Source organism: Saccoglossus kowalevskii, chromosome 1, assembly GCF_978046115.1.
Source record: "Saccoglossus kowalevskii chromosome 1, keSacKowa6.1, whole genome shotgun sequence".
Classification (NCBI taxonomy): domain Eukaryota; kingdom Metazoa; phylum Hemichordata; class Enteropneusta; family Harrimaniidae; genus Saccoglossus; species Saccoglossus kowalevskii.
This window is the reverse complement of record NC_140641.1, coordinates 29146046-29163514: the sequence shown is the minus strand read 5'-3', so window position 1 is coordinate 29163514 and position 17469 is coordinate 29146046. Positions and strand designations below refer to the sequence as shown.

Genomic DNA, 17469 nt, shown 5'->3' with positions numbered 1-17469 from the left:
GAGAAACATACGCCCTCTATATACATGATGGGTGAAACTGTATTCATTCGTCAGTATAATCAGGGAGCTGTGATGATTACTCATCGTGCAACGACGGCCACACAAACAACCGCAGCTCTCTGACGTCACAGAAGAGCTAAGGGCGAGACTTATATGTAAGGTGTACACAGGGGCTTGTCGAGTGACGGCGAATTCCCTAGTGCGAGCACGACGTGTGAGAATAGAGATCACTCCTCAGCCTGATGACGTATCAGCTAAAGATTATCTCAATTTTGGGCAGTGATACACAGCTTAACTTCGAAATAGTTAGATAAATTATATTGTTGACACATTTGAAATGTCAGTCGTTAGAGGGCGCAATATAAGACGTATTCAAGATTTCATTTTCTTCATACTTTCATGGTTATGGGTTCATGCCATTAGAAAACAGTTATGAAACTGAGGTGACCGGGAAATGTTTAGATAAATAATGGCAAAGTGTCCATGTTGTTGTTTTAGCTGTTTCTTCATCACATACTGTCTCCCTCGAAGATACATAGTATTAAAGTGAGTAAACCAATCAGTTTAGTGTGAGTCATTGACGTCTGTACGTGCCAAATCAGACTGAGAAGCCTAATACCGCCTTATGAGTCATGTTCAAGTTAACACATAGCAGATTCAATCGAGCATTACAGTGCTAATCATTCCATTGCGCACTAATAAAACCTCTCGTTCCGTGAACTTGAATTTTCGCTTCTTGATCGGGGCCATAATACCGAAATTTTATAACATTCTAGGACTAGGACCAAAAACAAAGATTGGGATTACAGAAGATGTTTCTCGCTAAATACCATTATTTTACTATAGGGAAGAAATCCATATTGGATTTTGTAAAGAATTGTGGGATTGAAAATTGAACTCTAGAGGGCGTTTTTGTTGTTATGGGAGTTATGTTGACCTTGCCCAGTACTTTAAATTGAATTGGAGTTGCCAGTATATAAGTAGCTAACACCATGGGACATCGGAGAGTTGTTTTGAGCGACGCCCTCACAACACCTCTCTGTCCCGTGGTGTTTCCTTCACTTATGGTATGAATCGGTTTGTCATTTCCCCAATGACTTGTGTTGAGGGTTTAACAACATTTTGACAAATATTTCACTAGTATGTCCAGAATATTTTAAATGTAATCTTATCGGGCTTTTCGGATTTTTCACTTATTGTATTGTTTTTATTTACAAAAAATAATCTTTTAATTCTGCTTTATGTCAAAAAATTTAAAAACAGTATTAGAAAATAAATATAAATATGACAAGAAGAAAAAATGGCGAAAAAATGAAAAACTAAAAGAATAAACAAATAATTGTGGGAAAAGAAGAAATTAGATTGGTTTTTATCGTGTACAATATTATATCGCGAGTTCGTTGAACTATGGTTGAATGAGCCTGAAAAAACCTCGAACGAGGCTGCTATTGTTCGGGAATTTCCGATCTTGCTTCGGCTATTTTCGTACTTCCTATCGTTGTAGTGTGCGAGTGCCATCTGTCTATGCGTTACACTGGAAGGTCAATTCGAACAGCCAGAATGAACAACAAACTGTGTTATTTTTCGTGATCTTTACGTAACACAAACCGACTTGTGTCAATCGGGTATATTGGATAGCGGCTGTAGAAGAGAGTTATGGCAGAAGAAACGAAAAAAGACTCCAATGTTTTGTGTGAAATCCGTAGTTGGTGGGAAGTACCAGCGATAGCACATTTTTGCTCGCTGTTCCGGGCAGCATTTAACTTGTCCGATTTTGAAATTGAGGTACGTTTTGTAATTTTTTGGCAATATAAATACATATTCCTTTCGATTTGTATGGCGTATATTACTATTGGTTTGATTTTATCATCGGATATTTCAATGTTTCGCTCACGGGACAGCGGGGAAACTCCGCAAAGTTGAAACTAGAGTTTGAGAGTCTGCCAAGCCTATGTTTTTGTTGTTTCCGGGGTGTTTTATTGAACCAGATAGGGCACAGTTATAATGTAACAGGTCCCGATTTTCCCCACTGTATTCCAAATAGTCCCAATGGGGTAAATTGTGATGTGCGAATTTTTATTTTAATTAAAGTAATTTGTGACGCCCTTGAATTTCATTAAAATAAGCCAGGTCTTTTGTTTATTCTCACCTTGGGTTTCGTGGTAGTTGCTAATTTTACGTTGTTTTTCACTCACCGTTTTCAGGAATTAGAAGAGGCTTTAGCAGCTGATACTGGGACGGAATGGAACGATTTTTTAGTTGATTTAATTGTACGTCTTCTCCGTGGTTGTTACCAAAGAAAAGACATAACGTAAGTCGTATGATTGCGTGTGTGGTGTCGTATCTGGAGTACGTTGTCTCGTTGTTGTAAACGTGGTCATCGAATTTTCCTTCATCAGTTCACGACATTTCCGATGATACACGGATTACTCATAATTGTAAATCATTTAAGCACTAGTGATTTTCGTTCCTTCAACGATAGTAATGATTTTGTCGTGCGTGTCGTGCAATCCACCTGTAGTAAAGTTAGATTTATTAAACAAAACAATAGAAACTCACCACAGATGAGGGTCATTTGAACAATTTATTTTCTGCACGTATATCGTAGTAGTCGACTTTGTAGTTCCTACACTTCTTCTTGAGAGCCTTCTGTTAAACAGGGGTGCGGATAATCATTCATACGAATTGTATTTATTGTGAAAGATTACAGTATAGGTCAATCACATGTCAAACTACACAAATACAAAGTACAGTGCTTTTTAAAATTCAACATAATTCACCCTTTGTTGTGTTTGGCCTTGTTTTGTAGTATGTTACAATAGTCCAACAGCCCAGCGCTCCTTTTTTTTTTTAGAAAAACAATTTCATCTAATTTGTGATACTCAAATCTTTTAAAGATTAATTCTAAATTTAATTTCTATTATGTTTGGTAATCCTAGAAGGTAGGGAATACATATGTAAACAAAAGCACATGATTCAATTTTGTTTTTAAATTTGCTACCTATCGTACATGAACAATTTTCGTTTTGTGTGTCTTTTTAGGCTAGTTAAATAAAAATTCACCTATATGAGTAGTTCTACCTGTTTTTACTTCAGGCTTTTTTGCTCCATGTATGATTTGATAACCATTGAAATCCATTTTTATTTTTAAAAGAGATTATTCTTATTCTATTTTCATGGTAAAAGTATTTTTTTTTTAAATGTGTCAATAGATAATTTGCCTATAATATTTGGTTTTGATTACCTAACTAAAATAAATTGTAATTTTTTTTATAGACGCATATGTTACCAGACTATGTTGTATTTTCAGGACATATCAATCTGGAATGAAATACAAAGTAACATTTTAAAATTAAATATTCTTCAGGTTATGAATACAAATGTGAACACTTGGAATGTGAAATAGTTTCAGCAGTCATCTAATATGTTAATTGTAGTTCCCAGAATATGAAACCAATTAGAAAATAAAAAAAAAATCTAGTGTATCACTTACAAGCAAAAATATTTCTTCATCTGTGCACCTTGACAAGACCCGTATCTGAACTTAAAGGTTTGGATTTACACTTGACATTCAGTAGCTCATAAATATTTTGATTTAAATTGGATTTTGATAAAAATTGGGTGCTGTATTCTGCACATAAAATATCTAAATTTGTAAAAGAGTTGAAATCTATGTTGAATCCGTTAATTACTGTGACGATTCAAGAGGTTTTGAAATAAAAACAAGGTCTGTGTGACCTAATTTTTTTGTAGGTCATACAAAGGTCATTGTAATTGCCATAGTAGATAGGAAAGTAGTTGTTAGAATTACCTGTAAATAGTGAATCTGATACATGTTCAATGTTTTTCTGCATATATTCTATATTTTTCAATGTGTGTTCATTGGTGATTTTGTACAGAATTTGGTATAGATTACTGCTATTAATTTTTTCAATTTAAGGGACGCATTAAACAAAAATACAGGTATGCTGTGACGTATATACACTAGTCGTACATGTTGTTTGTTTACAAACGCAGTGACCTCTTTCTGTTTCTTTCATTCAAAACTGACAGTCTTTGTATTTTTTTTCTCATTTTTATGCTACACTTCTGTATTCATTGATTTTTATTTTTTCTGCTCCTTACGTAGTTGAAACTACTGATCACAGAACTGTAAGTGGTATCAATCTTGTTGCAGGTTGTGGGAAAATAGATTCCTGAGGGCAGTACTTGTTACAAAAATAAATGTAATGGGATTGTTTTCCTCTCCACTGCCTGGAGGGGGGAAGCCTTAACCATTTGAAAGCTATCATTTTTCTCTGCCAAAATTTTGGTGTGAACATTTCCACATTTATTATGTATTTACAGTGTTACTATATTTCCTTTTTTCATTTCGAACCAAATTAATATGATTTTCTAGTACTGAATGAAAAATAATGAAAAAACTTGTGTGTGTGTTTGCATGTGCATATCCTAGAATTTGTTTTTCCAAATCCAGGTCAGATTGTTGCCAGCGTTGTTTTGTTTACACCTATTGCTTTGTAGGGTGTACTACATGTAGGAAGGGGGTAAATAAAATGTCAACTCATTTTGCCTGTATTCATAGTCTAATTAGAACACTGCAAAGGAAATTGTATCAATGGGGTTTCTTTTGTGTGCATTATTATGTAGAACCATTCAAGACACACAGAATAAAAGGTTTTGTAATTGGAGGTCACAGAGGTCAGTGGACAATTTTGAATCATGCCTACCATAACAGAAAAAAAGTACATGTGCTGAGAGATTTGTAGTTTGATTGATGTGAAGGATTCCTGATTAACATCTCATGAGAACAGGAAATAGGGTTAATTTTTTTATTGGAGAGTTCCATCAGAAACATTACTTTCTGTTACAAGAAAAAAACCTAAATTGAAGACCTACATTGCTCATAAAAACATGGAAGCGTTATAAGGAAAAAACAACAGCAAACCTGGACATAATTAATCATTGACATGGGGAGTTCAAAGTAATGCCTCAATTTAACTCGTTACAGAGAAAACAGAAGTACATTGTATTAATAGTAAAACTATTGATCTCTGTATGAACCCATAACCTGTGTACAATGAAAGCTTCCAGGCTTTCCGTAGAATTACCTAAAGTTAATGTGGGCCTGAAGTTTAGGGTAAAATTTAATTTAGGAGTGAGGCACACTGACTCATAGAATATTATTATGGAATGAAAATGGGAGGGTGAATTAATGATTACAAAAATCGAGTTTACCAAGCATTAAAAAAAAAAAAATTGATTTTAATGATTTTGTTTGTAGTTGAGATACTTGCATTCGGCATTACATTCTTAGATGATTTTACAAGTGTTTTCACAAATAGGGTATAATACTAGCTTTTCATTTGTAATTTTAGTATTTCAAACTTTATTTGTAATCTTGTTTACTTTACTCATAACAAAATAATTGATTTTGATTGTGCATTTAAAAATCTTTATCGAAAAATGGCGTTCACAATAAGTTATTTGTATTTGAATAATTATTTTTGTAGAGGTCGGCCCAAATTTTGGTTTGTTGAATGCTTTTTATAGACATGATTAAGTCAAAACAATCATTATTTAGGCTATTTATTTTGTTATGGCAGAAATGTCCAACATGGTGGACCTCAATGTGTTGTTTCTCCTCAGTTTATTATTCTGTATTTACGACACGTAAATCTTGATGAAGAGTTAGACGCATGATGTCTTATATTGTCCTGTTGGTCTCCCAACTAATTTGAGTTGTAGATGGTGAAAAGAGTGGGCACACGAACTGTTAAATTTGATTTGGCAGGGATCTCGCCACGCTGGTCGGCGGTGGTCGGCCCGACCGGCACTCAAAATTAGCAACCACCACGGAAATGCTTCCGACCAGGACTATTGTCCGATTGTTATTGTGATTATGCACTGACAGACACACATCCTGCCAGTCGTGGATTATAATTTGTAAACAATAGACCTAGTCGCACGATACGTAGTGGCCGCTCAATTTTGTGAAATTAGCACCTCTTTGTTTGTAAGTGATTACTTTCTGTGATGGACACAGTCTTTAGATTGAAAGCTAAAAATCTTTCAAAATCAATTCCACCTCGATATAACATTGTCAATGCGGAGTTCACGATCAGTTTACGCTGCTCAATAAAAAAACAACGTGTTTATTGCGCGATTTGGTAAAATACATTTGAACTGTTATCATCGCGAATCATGTAAAAACTCTTCTTTCAGGAACTATTTTACCTTTTTAGAATTGCTAATCACCTCTTTTGAAAACCATCATGCAGTTTTCAACTGAAATCGATGCCAACACACCGGGTCAAAGGACACATGCCAGTTAACTAATACGTCACAAACATCGTGGCGGGTATGTGTTTTTTACCAAAGCGATTGAGTGATCTAAAATAACCACTCCCGATAAAACTAAGTCAAATTTGACTTTTATTTCATATCAAAAAAAAAGAAGTATCATATTTTGCATGGCATCATGACTGAGTGAGAGGAATTATTGGTATAATCGGTGTATGACATCGCGAAGTAAGTTATGTCGCGTCGTAACTTTGAAAAGATCTTGGTAGCGCACTAGATGGTGCAAGGGCAATTGATACAAATATTACTTGAATATACATGTAATCTCAGACAATTATTTCAGTTATCTTAGTTGTTTGATGTAGAAAGTAATCTTGAAGAAAACATTGCCAGACAAAATGAAAAACAATTGATCGTTCAGAGACCAGGTTTAGAATTGCAGTAGAACAACATACAGCCGAAAATATTTATTTACTCTACACAACATGGTTTATGTCCTTGAATATATTTATTGAACATTGCAGCATAGACCACGTCACTCTAAAAGGAACTGCGCATATACTCGACTTGAATTTGGAGTCCAACAGTTTTTTTTACACAGCTCAGATCAGTAACTATACACATAAACAAGAGATTAGCGTAGTCGTTGACTATCTGCATACAAGGAACGATTGACAGTTGTCGACGTTGAATAATCAGTCAAATTAGAATATTAAGCTCCGCCCATCCCATGGGACATAAATGTTGGCCATTAAGGCCTTAATTCACTGTAACAGGACAACTGTTGTATGGATGCAATGAATACCGTACCATTCATGAGTTTAAACATCAGTTCTGCCTTCAAGAGAAGTTTGGTTTCTGTGTGTAGGTGGTTGGATTTAAGGTAGAGATGCAGGTTCGTGGGCATTTTTCGTGAATTTTTTTTTTTTTCTTTTTCTCACCCAGACAGTCTTGGCTAGATAGTGTTAAAATTTCGAAGCATTGTCATTGTTGGAACATACTCAAAAATCAATTTTAAAATATAGGAAACCGAGGCACGCATATGTGATTAAAAGTCCCGAAAATTTGTTTGCGTTGCTCTTTGATTGACAAGTCACTGTTGATGTTATATGCAAATGAGTGCTGGCCCCAGTTACGGAGCAGCCGGTGTGCGACTTCCTGTCCTGGCTCTCTGTTTACTTACCTCAAGCGCGATTAACTAGCAAACTACAAAAAATAGACAAGACATAGACGCTTCCAGCATGCAAGCGGAGTGAAACAAAACATACATTTTTCGTTTCGATGTAATGATTATCGTGCTGATAGAATTGTGATGCAATTGACAAACAACACTGCTGTTGCTGTCATCGATAACTAACTTTTCAGTGCCAAAATACACAAACATAAAATGCTCGGTTAATTAAAACTTCCTAAAAATACCCTGGGAATTACCGAAAAATCGGCAATGAGATGCTGTTTTTAAACACCGCGGAAAAATCATGCACTCTGCGATGCCATCTTGGTTACCTTAATCGGAAACCCCCTTGTCAGCTAGCATGCACCGGTAGCGATGTCGCAAACTACGTTGTATGGTCGTGATCGGCGACCTCTGGTACTAAGGAACTCTATGAATGAGGTATTTCCAGAGGTCAGAGTTAGTTTAATTTGCATCGCCCTGTCTCGTCTGTAGTTGAATGAAACCTGCATCGATTTACAATAGTTCCCTTTCCAATGTGACTTATTTCGAATTTGTTTCACCGGCGTTTGCGAATAGTCGTTGTGTAGTAAAATATTAGGGCCCTTTTCAACCTGGTCCTCTAACTTCGCACGGTCCACGGAAACTGCGTCATACAAAGTATTTTTTAAAGGTTTGAGGGAAGGTAAATTTAGACACAACCCATCCAATGGCGATCGCTATGTTTATATAACTGTATGAATAAGTCATCGGCTTTACATAATCCATTGTGCCCCTCCTGGAATTAATAACACGACGCCATGACAGTTTTCACGCTAGGTTGAGACTTCGCGGACGATTTTTTGTCCGTTGCCCTCGAATTGTAAATGTTTTTATTTTATTTTTTTTACCTGACGATTTAACATCGGCAAATTACGGTGTATGGTGTATTTCTAGGAGTTTCTGTTACACATATGAAGCGAATGATTCGTTTAAAATTTTTTTTTTACAAAATGGCGATTATCTCAGTTTAATTTTTTACTCCAAATTTCGACTTTAAAACTATTTAACTTCTAGACGGTTCATTTGTTTTCGATGAAATTTTCAGGGGCATTATTCAGGTCTATCCTAAGTAAATGGCTTCGTATGGTTTCACTGTCTTTACTGGAACAGAAACAATAGAGCTGCCAATTAGCGGCTCTGTTAACTGTGGACGATTTATAAAATGTGAATGTTTCAAAGAGCACTGTGTAAAAACTTTTCAATGGAAGCACTAATAAATAAGCCATTATGTTCCTAGTAAACAGAAGTTTTAAATAAGTGTTCTTAAATTAAAATCAGGGTATGCATTCAAGAGTTAAATAGTTTTAAGTGCACTTTCACCTAAAATGCACGATTTTAACCCAAAATCAACACCACTTAATATGGTGTCATTGTACATTATTGTAAACCATAAAACTCAAAAGTTTAAATAAAACTCTTTCAAATGATATATAACTTGATTGGTAAAAAGTATATTTTACTCATGTAATTACAGTAATTAAAGGCAATTAGAAATATAGTCTCCCAACCTGCATCTCTACCTTAAAAAAATGTGTTTCACACATTGAAATTTAGTGAAGCCCTGCATATGAAAGAAGGCTAACATTTTACTCGTGCAGTATGTCATAACTTAACTTTTTGCTAAACTAAATATTGGTGACTTAAACAGCATCCACATTGTCATTTTGTTTTCCTGGTAACTAAATATAATTATTCTATTTTGTCCACTGAATCTGCACACACAATGGTGCAGATTTCCTTTGATATGAAAGACCTTTATAAACCCAAATACTTCTGATATAGTCATCTCATGTGAACTTTGAACGAAAATGTTGTCTGAAGTGTTGTTAGACTTTTCTGATTTGATTATAACTTAATAGGGCTTGAAATTAACAAAATTTCTTGGAAGTCTTCAGTGCTCCCATGGCAATACTGGCTAGTCCATTGGTTTTAGTTGGTAATGTAAAAAGTGTTAACACAAACACATACATGTTATTATATAATGCTTAATTTGTAGGATACTCGTATCATGGTTTAAAAGACAAACTGGTTTATCTAAAAAAACAAAAGTATTGTTATTTTGTTAATTTTGACAAACCACTAATTTTGGAAAATGGTAGTCCCAAGGCAAGAGTTTGTAAGTCTGCATGCTGTGGGCTATGGTTATGGTTTTAATCCTTGGTTGACTTTAGACAAATTTGGTGTTGCTGAAATAGTACATTGTCCCCCAACCATTGTGATCAAAGTTCTAAAGTGAATACGCAAAACTGATAACAATCAATAGAGATCTTTCACCTGGGTCTACACCAGATCAGTTCATCCAGTGACCATTTTATCAAAAGTCAAAATGATCGTTATTGTCCAGCTACCATCCGATGTGGTACAATTTAATGAAACCCATGGCTTACAGTGCCAATGGTGTAAATGGAATAATTTTTGAAAATATCAAGTCGGGGAAAAAAAACCCAGCTTTTTAGCAGGTTGTTGATCATATCTGCTTCACACCTAATGTTTGTGTGATGCTCTTAAATGGTGATCTCTTTTGTCAACTAGTAATACGGAATGATGACATTTTGCTGTGTATTTATTTTATTAGGTAATACCGGTATTAACAAATCGGGTGAATTCGGGTGAATTGAGCACATCAAGGGTTATTGAAGCATGTCAACAACTACAGTATTTATTTGAAAGATCACCCACTGCAAGAGATCTCCCATGGGCTGTGTTTCAGCCCTTGGGTAATTTTTTGGGGGTGGCAAAAAACACTGTGGTGAAAATAATTGTTTTTTCAAGATCAAAAACTAATAGGAAACAAAACAGCATTGACAGGCTTAGCGAGAATTGGACCAATGCAACGACAGTGTTGGTCTGACGTAGATTTATAGAAAGAAAGTATGCAATTCTGTCAAAAAATAATGCTGTGACATCCAAGTTATGCCCTAGACATTAAAAAAACTAGGTAATTTTGTTTCCCTCCCCCCAATATATAATACAAGTTTGTTGTTAGAATTCTAGTAATTTAGACACACTCAAAAATTCAAAATTACACAACTGGCAGCTTTTGAAATGTCAGTCCGATGAGCTTGTACTGACACAGGCACAAGTAGCTATCCAGGATGTGCAGGATAACACATTTTTTTTTTAATAAAGGTCACAAGTTTTAAACTTTTTTAGCTCCGCTGACGACTTTGTCGAGCGGAGCTTATCATATGAGTGATTGTCCGTCGTCGTCGTCCGTGTCAATGTTTTACTTTTTCGACTTCTTCTTGAAAACTACAAGCCTGAATGCTTTGATACTTGGTGTATATGTACCTTGGGTAGACCTCTCTCAGATTTGTTCATTTTGTGATGATATCTTCAATTCTCTAATGTTGGTGAATATTTTTGTCATTTTTGGTGGAAAGTGATTTTTTCGACTTCTTGTTAAAAACCGCAAGGGCAATTGCTTTGATATTACATATATAGGTACTACATGTGGATCTCTCTCAGATTTGTTCATTTTGTAATGATATCTTTAATTCTCTAATTTTGGTGAATATTTTTGTCATTTTTGGTAAAAAGTGATATTTTCGACTTCTTGTTAAAAACTGCAAGTCCGATTGCTTTGATACTGTACATATTGTTCATTTTCTAATGATGTCTTCAGTTCTTTAATTGAAATGTGCATTGCTAACAGCGGAGCTATCTCAGCCGAAAGACTGCTTGTTTTTAATCACAACAAAAAAAATATGTTTAAATTTTGTTTTTTAAATTTATTTTTGTTCATGAATTAGTAGAGACCGTGAACTAATAGTTTATAGATACCAAGTGTAGATGAAACTCCACTGTATGAGAAAGGCGATCTTTCTTGATGCCAGGCATAGACATAAAAACAGTTGATTGTACATACAATGTTGAGAAAAAAGTGCCCTTGGCAATGTTTTGATTCTGCTGATCCAAAATATGACCCATTATCCAGAACATTGCCCAGGGCAATTTTTCAGATAAATACGATAGCTTCTAAAACATAGAAAAAGCACACACACTGCTGTAATAGAGGGACATCAGCTTCTTCATAAAACCTGTCAAACATCTCAGCTACAATACTTTGGACGGGAAATAAATTAGAGAAACTGATGAATCAATTAGCGATTCTGTCATATTCGTATTGTTTTCTGGATACTGACAGTGTCACACAATAACTGAATGTGTTTCTACTTTTTCTGATAAACTTCGTAATAGCATTGATGATGGGCAAAGTATTTTTCACTATATTGTTGCACTCTGATTAGGTATGTAAACTGTTTTAATATCATGCAAACTTTCACAAATTTTGAATTGGGAAAATGTGGTAGAAGTGAATATTTCCCTTGGTTTTCAAAAAATTTTGTTCTGCCCAAACACTCTCAAATTATTGAATACCCAACATTAACGGTTTACAATATCTTATGGTATGATGTGTGTAAGTAGATCCAGACATAAATGGCCACGTTTTGAGTGAGATTTGTTTTGCCCCTCTAATAGTTTCAGTCTCTTCATTGTGTCCAGCTGTACTCCTGACCTTGTAACCATACTGTCCTTTGAATGAGCCTATATTTATTTGGATTGGTAGTGTTTTATTGAGCGATTTCAGTACTGTCACCCAATTTGAAATTCTCTGAAACCTTTTCTTCTCTCCTGACATTAGCTGCAGGCTAATTCTTGTGTGTATACTTGTTGAATAGGGTAAATAATTTTCAATAAAAATCGAGAAAGACAAGCACATGAATGCATCCTAGTATTTTTGTCACAACAACACGATTTCATTGACCTTTCAACTACAGCTTTTTATCACCATGGTTTCCACATCTGTTACACAAACTATGGATTTTATCCCATTGATGATCTTCCTGTTTTCACAGCAATTGTTGATGAAAAAAGTACCCATAAAATAGTATTATTTTTAATTGCTCATGCCCAGTTTTGTCAAAAACAAACTGTAGTCTTATAGTTTAAAAAATGAAAAAAAAATGTAGAGAGAATAATAACACTGAAGAGTGTGGTAAACTATGGTAAAAATTGTTCATATTTTACAGTGCTCAATTAATTAGGCATTATGCCTAAATTGAAGCTGCCATGTGTAACACAAAGCTGGTATTTCTAAAGGCTTTGTTATCATATCAGGTTACAGTTGCCAATAATTCCCAGTGGTGGTTCCAAGCACAGACAGATCTTGTAATTACTGTACATCCATAAAATATTATTATCATCCCCCCTCTTTCACATTTCCCTCTGTGCTTTACTGAATTGTTATTGAAATTATTAATTTTGTTCTTTGAAGTGGGAGATGATAAATGTGGTGGATTAGGGTCAAGGTTATATATTGAAAAGAGTGAGTAACACTGTGATGTCAGGTAGAGTTATTAGTTGTGTTCACGTTACACGAAGTACAGGCTAAGATTTAAGCTGATTTAGGCTTACCTAGCATATTTGCATTTCGGCTAGACCCAATTGCGTCCACGCACAGGGAGGGCCAGTCGTTAGCAAGCACGGGCTAAGGGGTGCCATTAGTCGGTGACCTTTGGTAAGCCGCTATTTACGAACGAAAAATGGATGACACGCGCGAGGTTCTATTTCTGCTGCTGGCATGTTTCGTTCTAATTTTGAAGCGACGTGCACAGGAACGCGAGAGAAGACTGACCCAACTTATTTGGATGCACATAAACAGTATACAACGGTCGTAACAGAATACAGAGTTTTATTAATGCATGTCGTAGACAGCGAACCAAATATATTTTGTCTACGATTGGAGCTGCTGTACGCTCTACTACAGTAACCCGATTAGTGTGGAAGCGAGCGCGGAGTCATGACTGGTGAAATAGTGTCGTTATACGAACATGGGACAATTTTCACACCCAAAGGTTGCCGCAGAGGGCGCTTAGCCCTGGGCTAAGCGTTCGCGCATACTTTGCTAGCCCGTGATAAGGTCTAGACCGCGTCTTAAATTCGGATCAGATTTAACCCGTACTTAGCATTCCTTAGCCTAAGCGTTCACGCACGTTTTCTTAGCACGGGCTAAGGAATTTGACCTCTTAGCCCGTGCTAAGGAGCTGTGCGTGAACGCAACTATTGCCTTGACTGTAGTTATATATACAGTTATATAAACAGCAAATACCATTAGAGAAAACCACCTAATGGGTCATTAATATTTTTTTTTTTTTTTTACATTATTTCATGTAACTGTATTGTAGTAGATTTTAGATATCTAACTTGTTATGTTTATTTTAACACCTTTATTGCATTTCATAAACCAAAATAGATATGTAATTCATTCTATAAGGTTGTAATAAAGAATTATCTTATCTTATCTATATACCACATGTTTTAGTTTCCATGTTTTGAAGGTAATGTTGTATTTCTGTCTGTGTGTCTGTTTGTTTGTCTGTCTGTCTGTTCGTCTTAGAATTGTTTGCACTGATTAAAATGAAATTTGGTGCACAGATAATTTGTGATGAGTATTAGAGCTGATTAGTTTTAGGTACAAACCTATGCATAATAATTAGCCAGTATTAGCACTTTTCTAGCACATCTCAACATTTTTTTCATATAGTTTATTATTAAAGGTGCATAAGTAGCATTTTCAGTATTCTCTGCTAATTAAATTAGCTAATCTTATTTGAATAAACATCAAACAAGGGAAATTATAATTATAATAATTACTTTTATTACCTTGATTAATAATAATTAGATGAAGGGAAAGAAATATGAGAAGAACTGTCTGTCCTCATCGTTGTCATTGCCTCCAGTGTAAACTTTTATCTTCTGGTTACAGTAACTCAAACAGTTTTTATCAACTTTGGATATTTTATTTGTTCTATTCATTTGTTCAATTTTGAATTTGCTTGAAAATGTCTTTTTTGTGTGGTTACAATAACTTGTACAGTTTTAACTGGGTATGATCATCTTCAATATATATATGTATAATTTGTGAAATACAAGATAAAATATAACATTATAAAGTTATTTTTTAAAAGTAATTGACAAGTTTATTTATCTGAAACATTACCTACCCAAAAGATCACCAATGGGTGATGATTTAGCACCTGGGTGATTGCCCATGCATTTCTATTTTAAGGTTCATGTTCGGCTAAGTGCCCATCCCCCACCACTGGCTGTCTAATCATAAAACCTGGTCTTTGATCATTATTTGATGTTTCCAAATACTAGTAATCGTATTCATATAATACAGCCCGGATATCGACCACTGTGAATATGTAGACCAAAGTAACTGTGTGTAAACTACACTTCGACAATGACCTGTTACCTGTGAAAGGTGGTAAATACTTCATTCCATATTTAGTTTACTTTTCAACAATTGCTAATTACGAGTTTTAAAAAAAAAAATCATGCCGTTTTTGTCATTAACATCAGTTCCAACAGATTGTACTTCTGCCTTGCATTACCAATGACGCCTTTGGGAATTCCCAGAGAAATGCATTGGTACATTACAACATTCTGATTGGTTGATAACAGACTTGACCTTTCAGGTCAATGGGTGTTGTTGTAGGTCAAATCATGCAAAAAAACATCGCAACGGGAAATGCTTTTTATCAAGAGTTTGCCGTGAGATCGAACACATTCATCAATGGAGATTAATGATTTTGAATTTTATTTAAATTTTGTAATTTTAACCTTGTTAAGGGTGGTACGTAATTGTATAGTAATAAAATGTGTGTATTTTTGTGAGCATTTATGTTTCTTCATTGTAAAAGTGTTGTTGAAATCACTAACGACTCATCTAATTTAACAATTTTATTTTCCTCCAAATGACATATTTGCCTCAATCTGTCACTTGGTGTACTAAAATTGTTATTTGCATACTTTTTCGAGAGGGTGCTCGAGTAAGCGCCCATCGCCATATAAAAACTTGATTTTTGGAACTGGAGTACTCTGGGTGCTAAGCTGGTCGAGTATCATAGAAATGCTCTTTCATAAAGGTTAAAAAGATACAAATAAAATTTTTTTTTTTTACTCTGCGCAAAATAATAGTATAATTTTTTAGATTCACTAAATAGATATTAATTTTTTGTTTTTTCCAAATTTAACATGATCAGATCTGACTTCAGCAAAAAATTTCCTGCACACAATGTTGTTCTAATGGAGCTTTGTAGAAAGTACAACAATTTTACCAAAATTTTATGCTGTGACATCCAAGATGAACATTAAAAAAACTTTAAATATTCAATTGAAATTAATTGGCTAAAATTTAGTTAACCCTAAGATTTTGCTTCTTCGAACACTAGTTCGACTTTGGCTTTAATTATTAAAAACAAAAAAAATGTTGAACTGATGGTTTTATGAAAACTGAGAATATCAAAACATCTTGTAAACATTCATCTACTGCCATACACACACACACTTACTTTTCCGAGGCTTTGATAGCATTTCTTATTATTCAGTCACGGGAAAACGGTCAAAGTAAAGATCTTCATCATTATCTTTGTTGTCAAATGTATATGATAGAACACACACTTATTATACTGGTACATGTGAAGCAATTTCTGCATGGTTTGACCTGCAACAACATCCTGATAGGTGAAATCTGTCAGTAACCAATCAGAATGCTGCATTGTACAAATGTACCTCAGCAATTCTCACAGGAATAAATGTATTCTGGTTTTGCTCTGCTTAAGTAATCATTAATGTCGATCTGTTAGGATTGATTTCAGCATAAAACTGGTAATTAGCAACTGTGGAATGAAGTATTTACTGCCTTACACAGTTCTTAAAGGCCCAGGTATACTATAAATATGCTTCTAAACATTAGGGATTATTTCCTTGCTTGTCACGCTGTAGTAAACAACTCAAGCCAAGTTCCGATAAAAACGTGTTTTCTCGAATTTGCAGGTTGATTATGTCATGCCAAAGTGGATGTATGTGACTGAATATCACAGCAGTGACTGTGTAGTATTTACGACAATAAATAGTGTACGAGCTGAGATTTTGACGGATAAAAGTCAAAAACACGAACCGGGAAAGGGACGCGCTACTAATCTTGAGTGTCAATCAAAGTCATGTGATGTTGGATCGCTGAAACAGGATGCGTCGTAGGCTATGCAAGTGATTAAAAACACTCATTAGCATAGCCCCACCTCCAATTCACACTTGCCCAGGGCAAGTGAATTGGGCCTTTAAGTCTAATCATTGTTCATGTATTCGCACCATATTTGTGGCTGTTGATATCCATGCTATATTATATAAATTTGACTACCGGTGTTTAGAAAGGTCTTCAAAGACCATGTTTTATGACCAGAGAGTCAAATTTAGGTTATTTTGGAAGGAAATGTGACCTTGACAGTGGGGAGTGGCCCTTAGTTGGACCAGTACAGTTATGCTATACACATTATTTAAAGTGCATGTGCAATGCCCACCCTCACGTTTCCCATTTTAGATCTGTCCCACTGAAAAGGGTAGTTATTGATTTTTTTTTGCTGCAAATGATTACTCGTATCCAAGTAAATTTGGAATATTTCTCGTGTTGTAGCCACGCCCACCTATCGTGAAACGGTCGACTGTTTCCGGATTTCCGACTCTCGCTGAAAGTGCGCCACCAAATGACAAAATGTGAGAGGAAGTCATACCCCTGAGCCATAATAACACTGGTCGTTCAGTATATTTTTAAACGATATACATTTTTCGGTCGGCGTTTTTTCTTTTTTTTGTCTATTTTCTTTTTTTTTGAGAGAGAGTTTTTAGATGTTGTGTTGTGGACAGTTGCAGTGAAACGTATAGCCATAGTGTATGTATTCACACGTTTCTAATCGATTCGAAGGTGCGACATCATTTAACCTTAAACCTGGCGCAACACTTTTGAAAGAAATAGATTCCGGACCAGCCCATGATCACCGAGGCGGATTTCAGAAGAGAGAGAGAGAGAGAGAGACGTCCGGCAAGTGTTTCAAATTAGTTGACTTTTTTTGCGATTCTGATTATCGTTTCATAGAGACCATTTA

General features: G+C 35.2%; 1 protein-coding gene across 2 annotated transcripts in view; it reads left to right on the top strand.

Moving 5' to 3' along the window:
* Positions 1-1451: 1451 nt before the first annotated feature.
* LOC100373268 (uncharacterized) overlaps positions 1452-17469 on the top strand; it is a 38948-nt gene continuing 22930 nt past the window's right edge. Inside the window, exons 1-2 of one of the 2 annotated variants that reach the window (XM_085500563.1) lie at positions 1452-1785; positions 2205-2311. In XM_085500563.1, coding sequence (XP_085356689.1) covers positions 1657-1785; positions 2205-2311 — 236 coding nt within the window. In that variant the 5' untranslated portion in view covers positions 1452-1656. The remainder of the gene's footprint in view (positions 1786-2204; positions 2312-17469) is intronic. The other variant, XM_006817915.3, reaches the window with a different exon arrangement.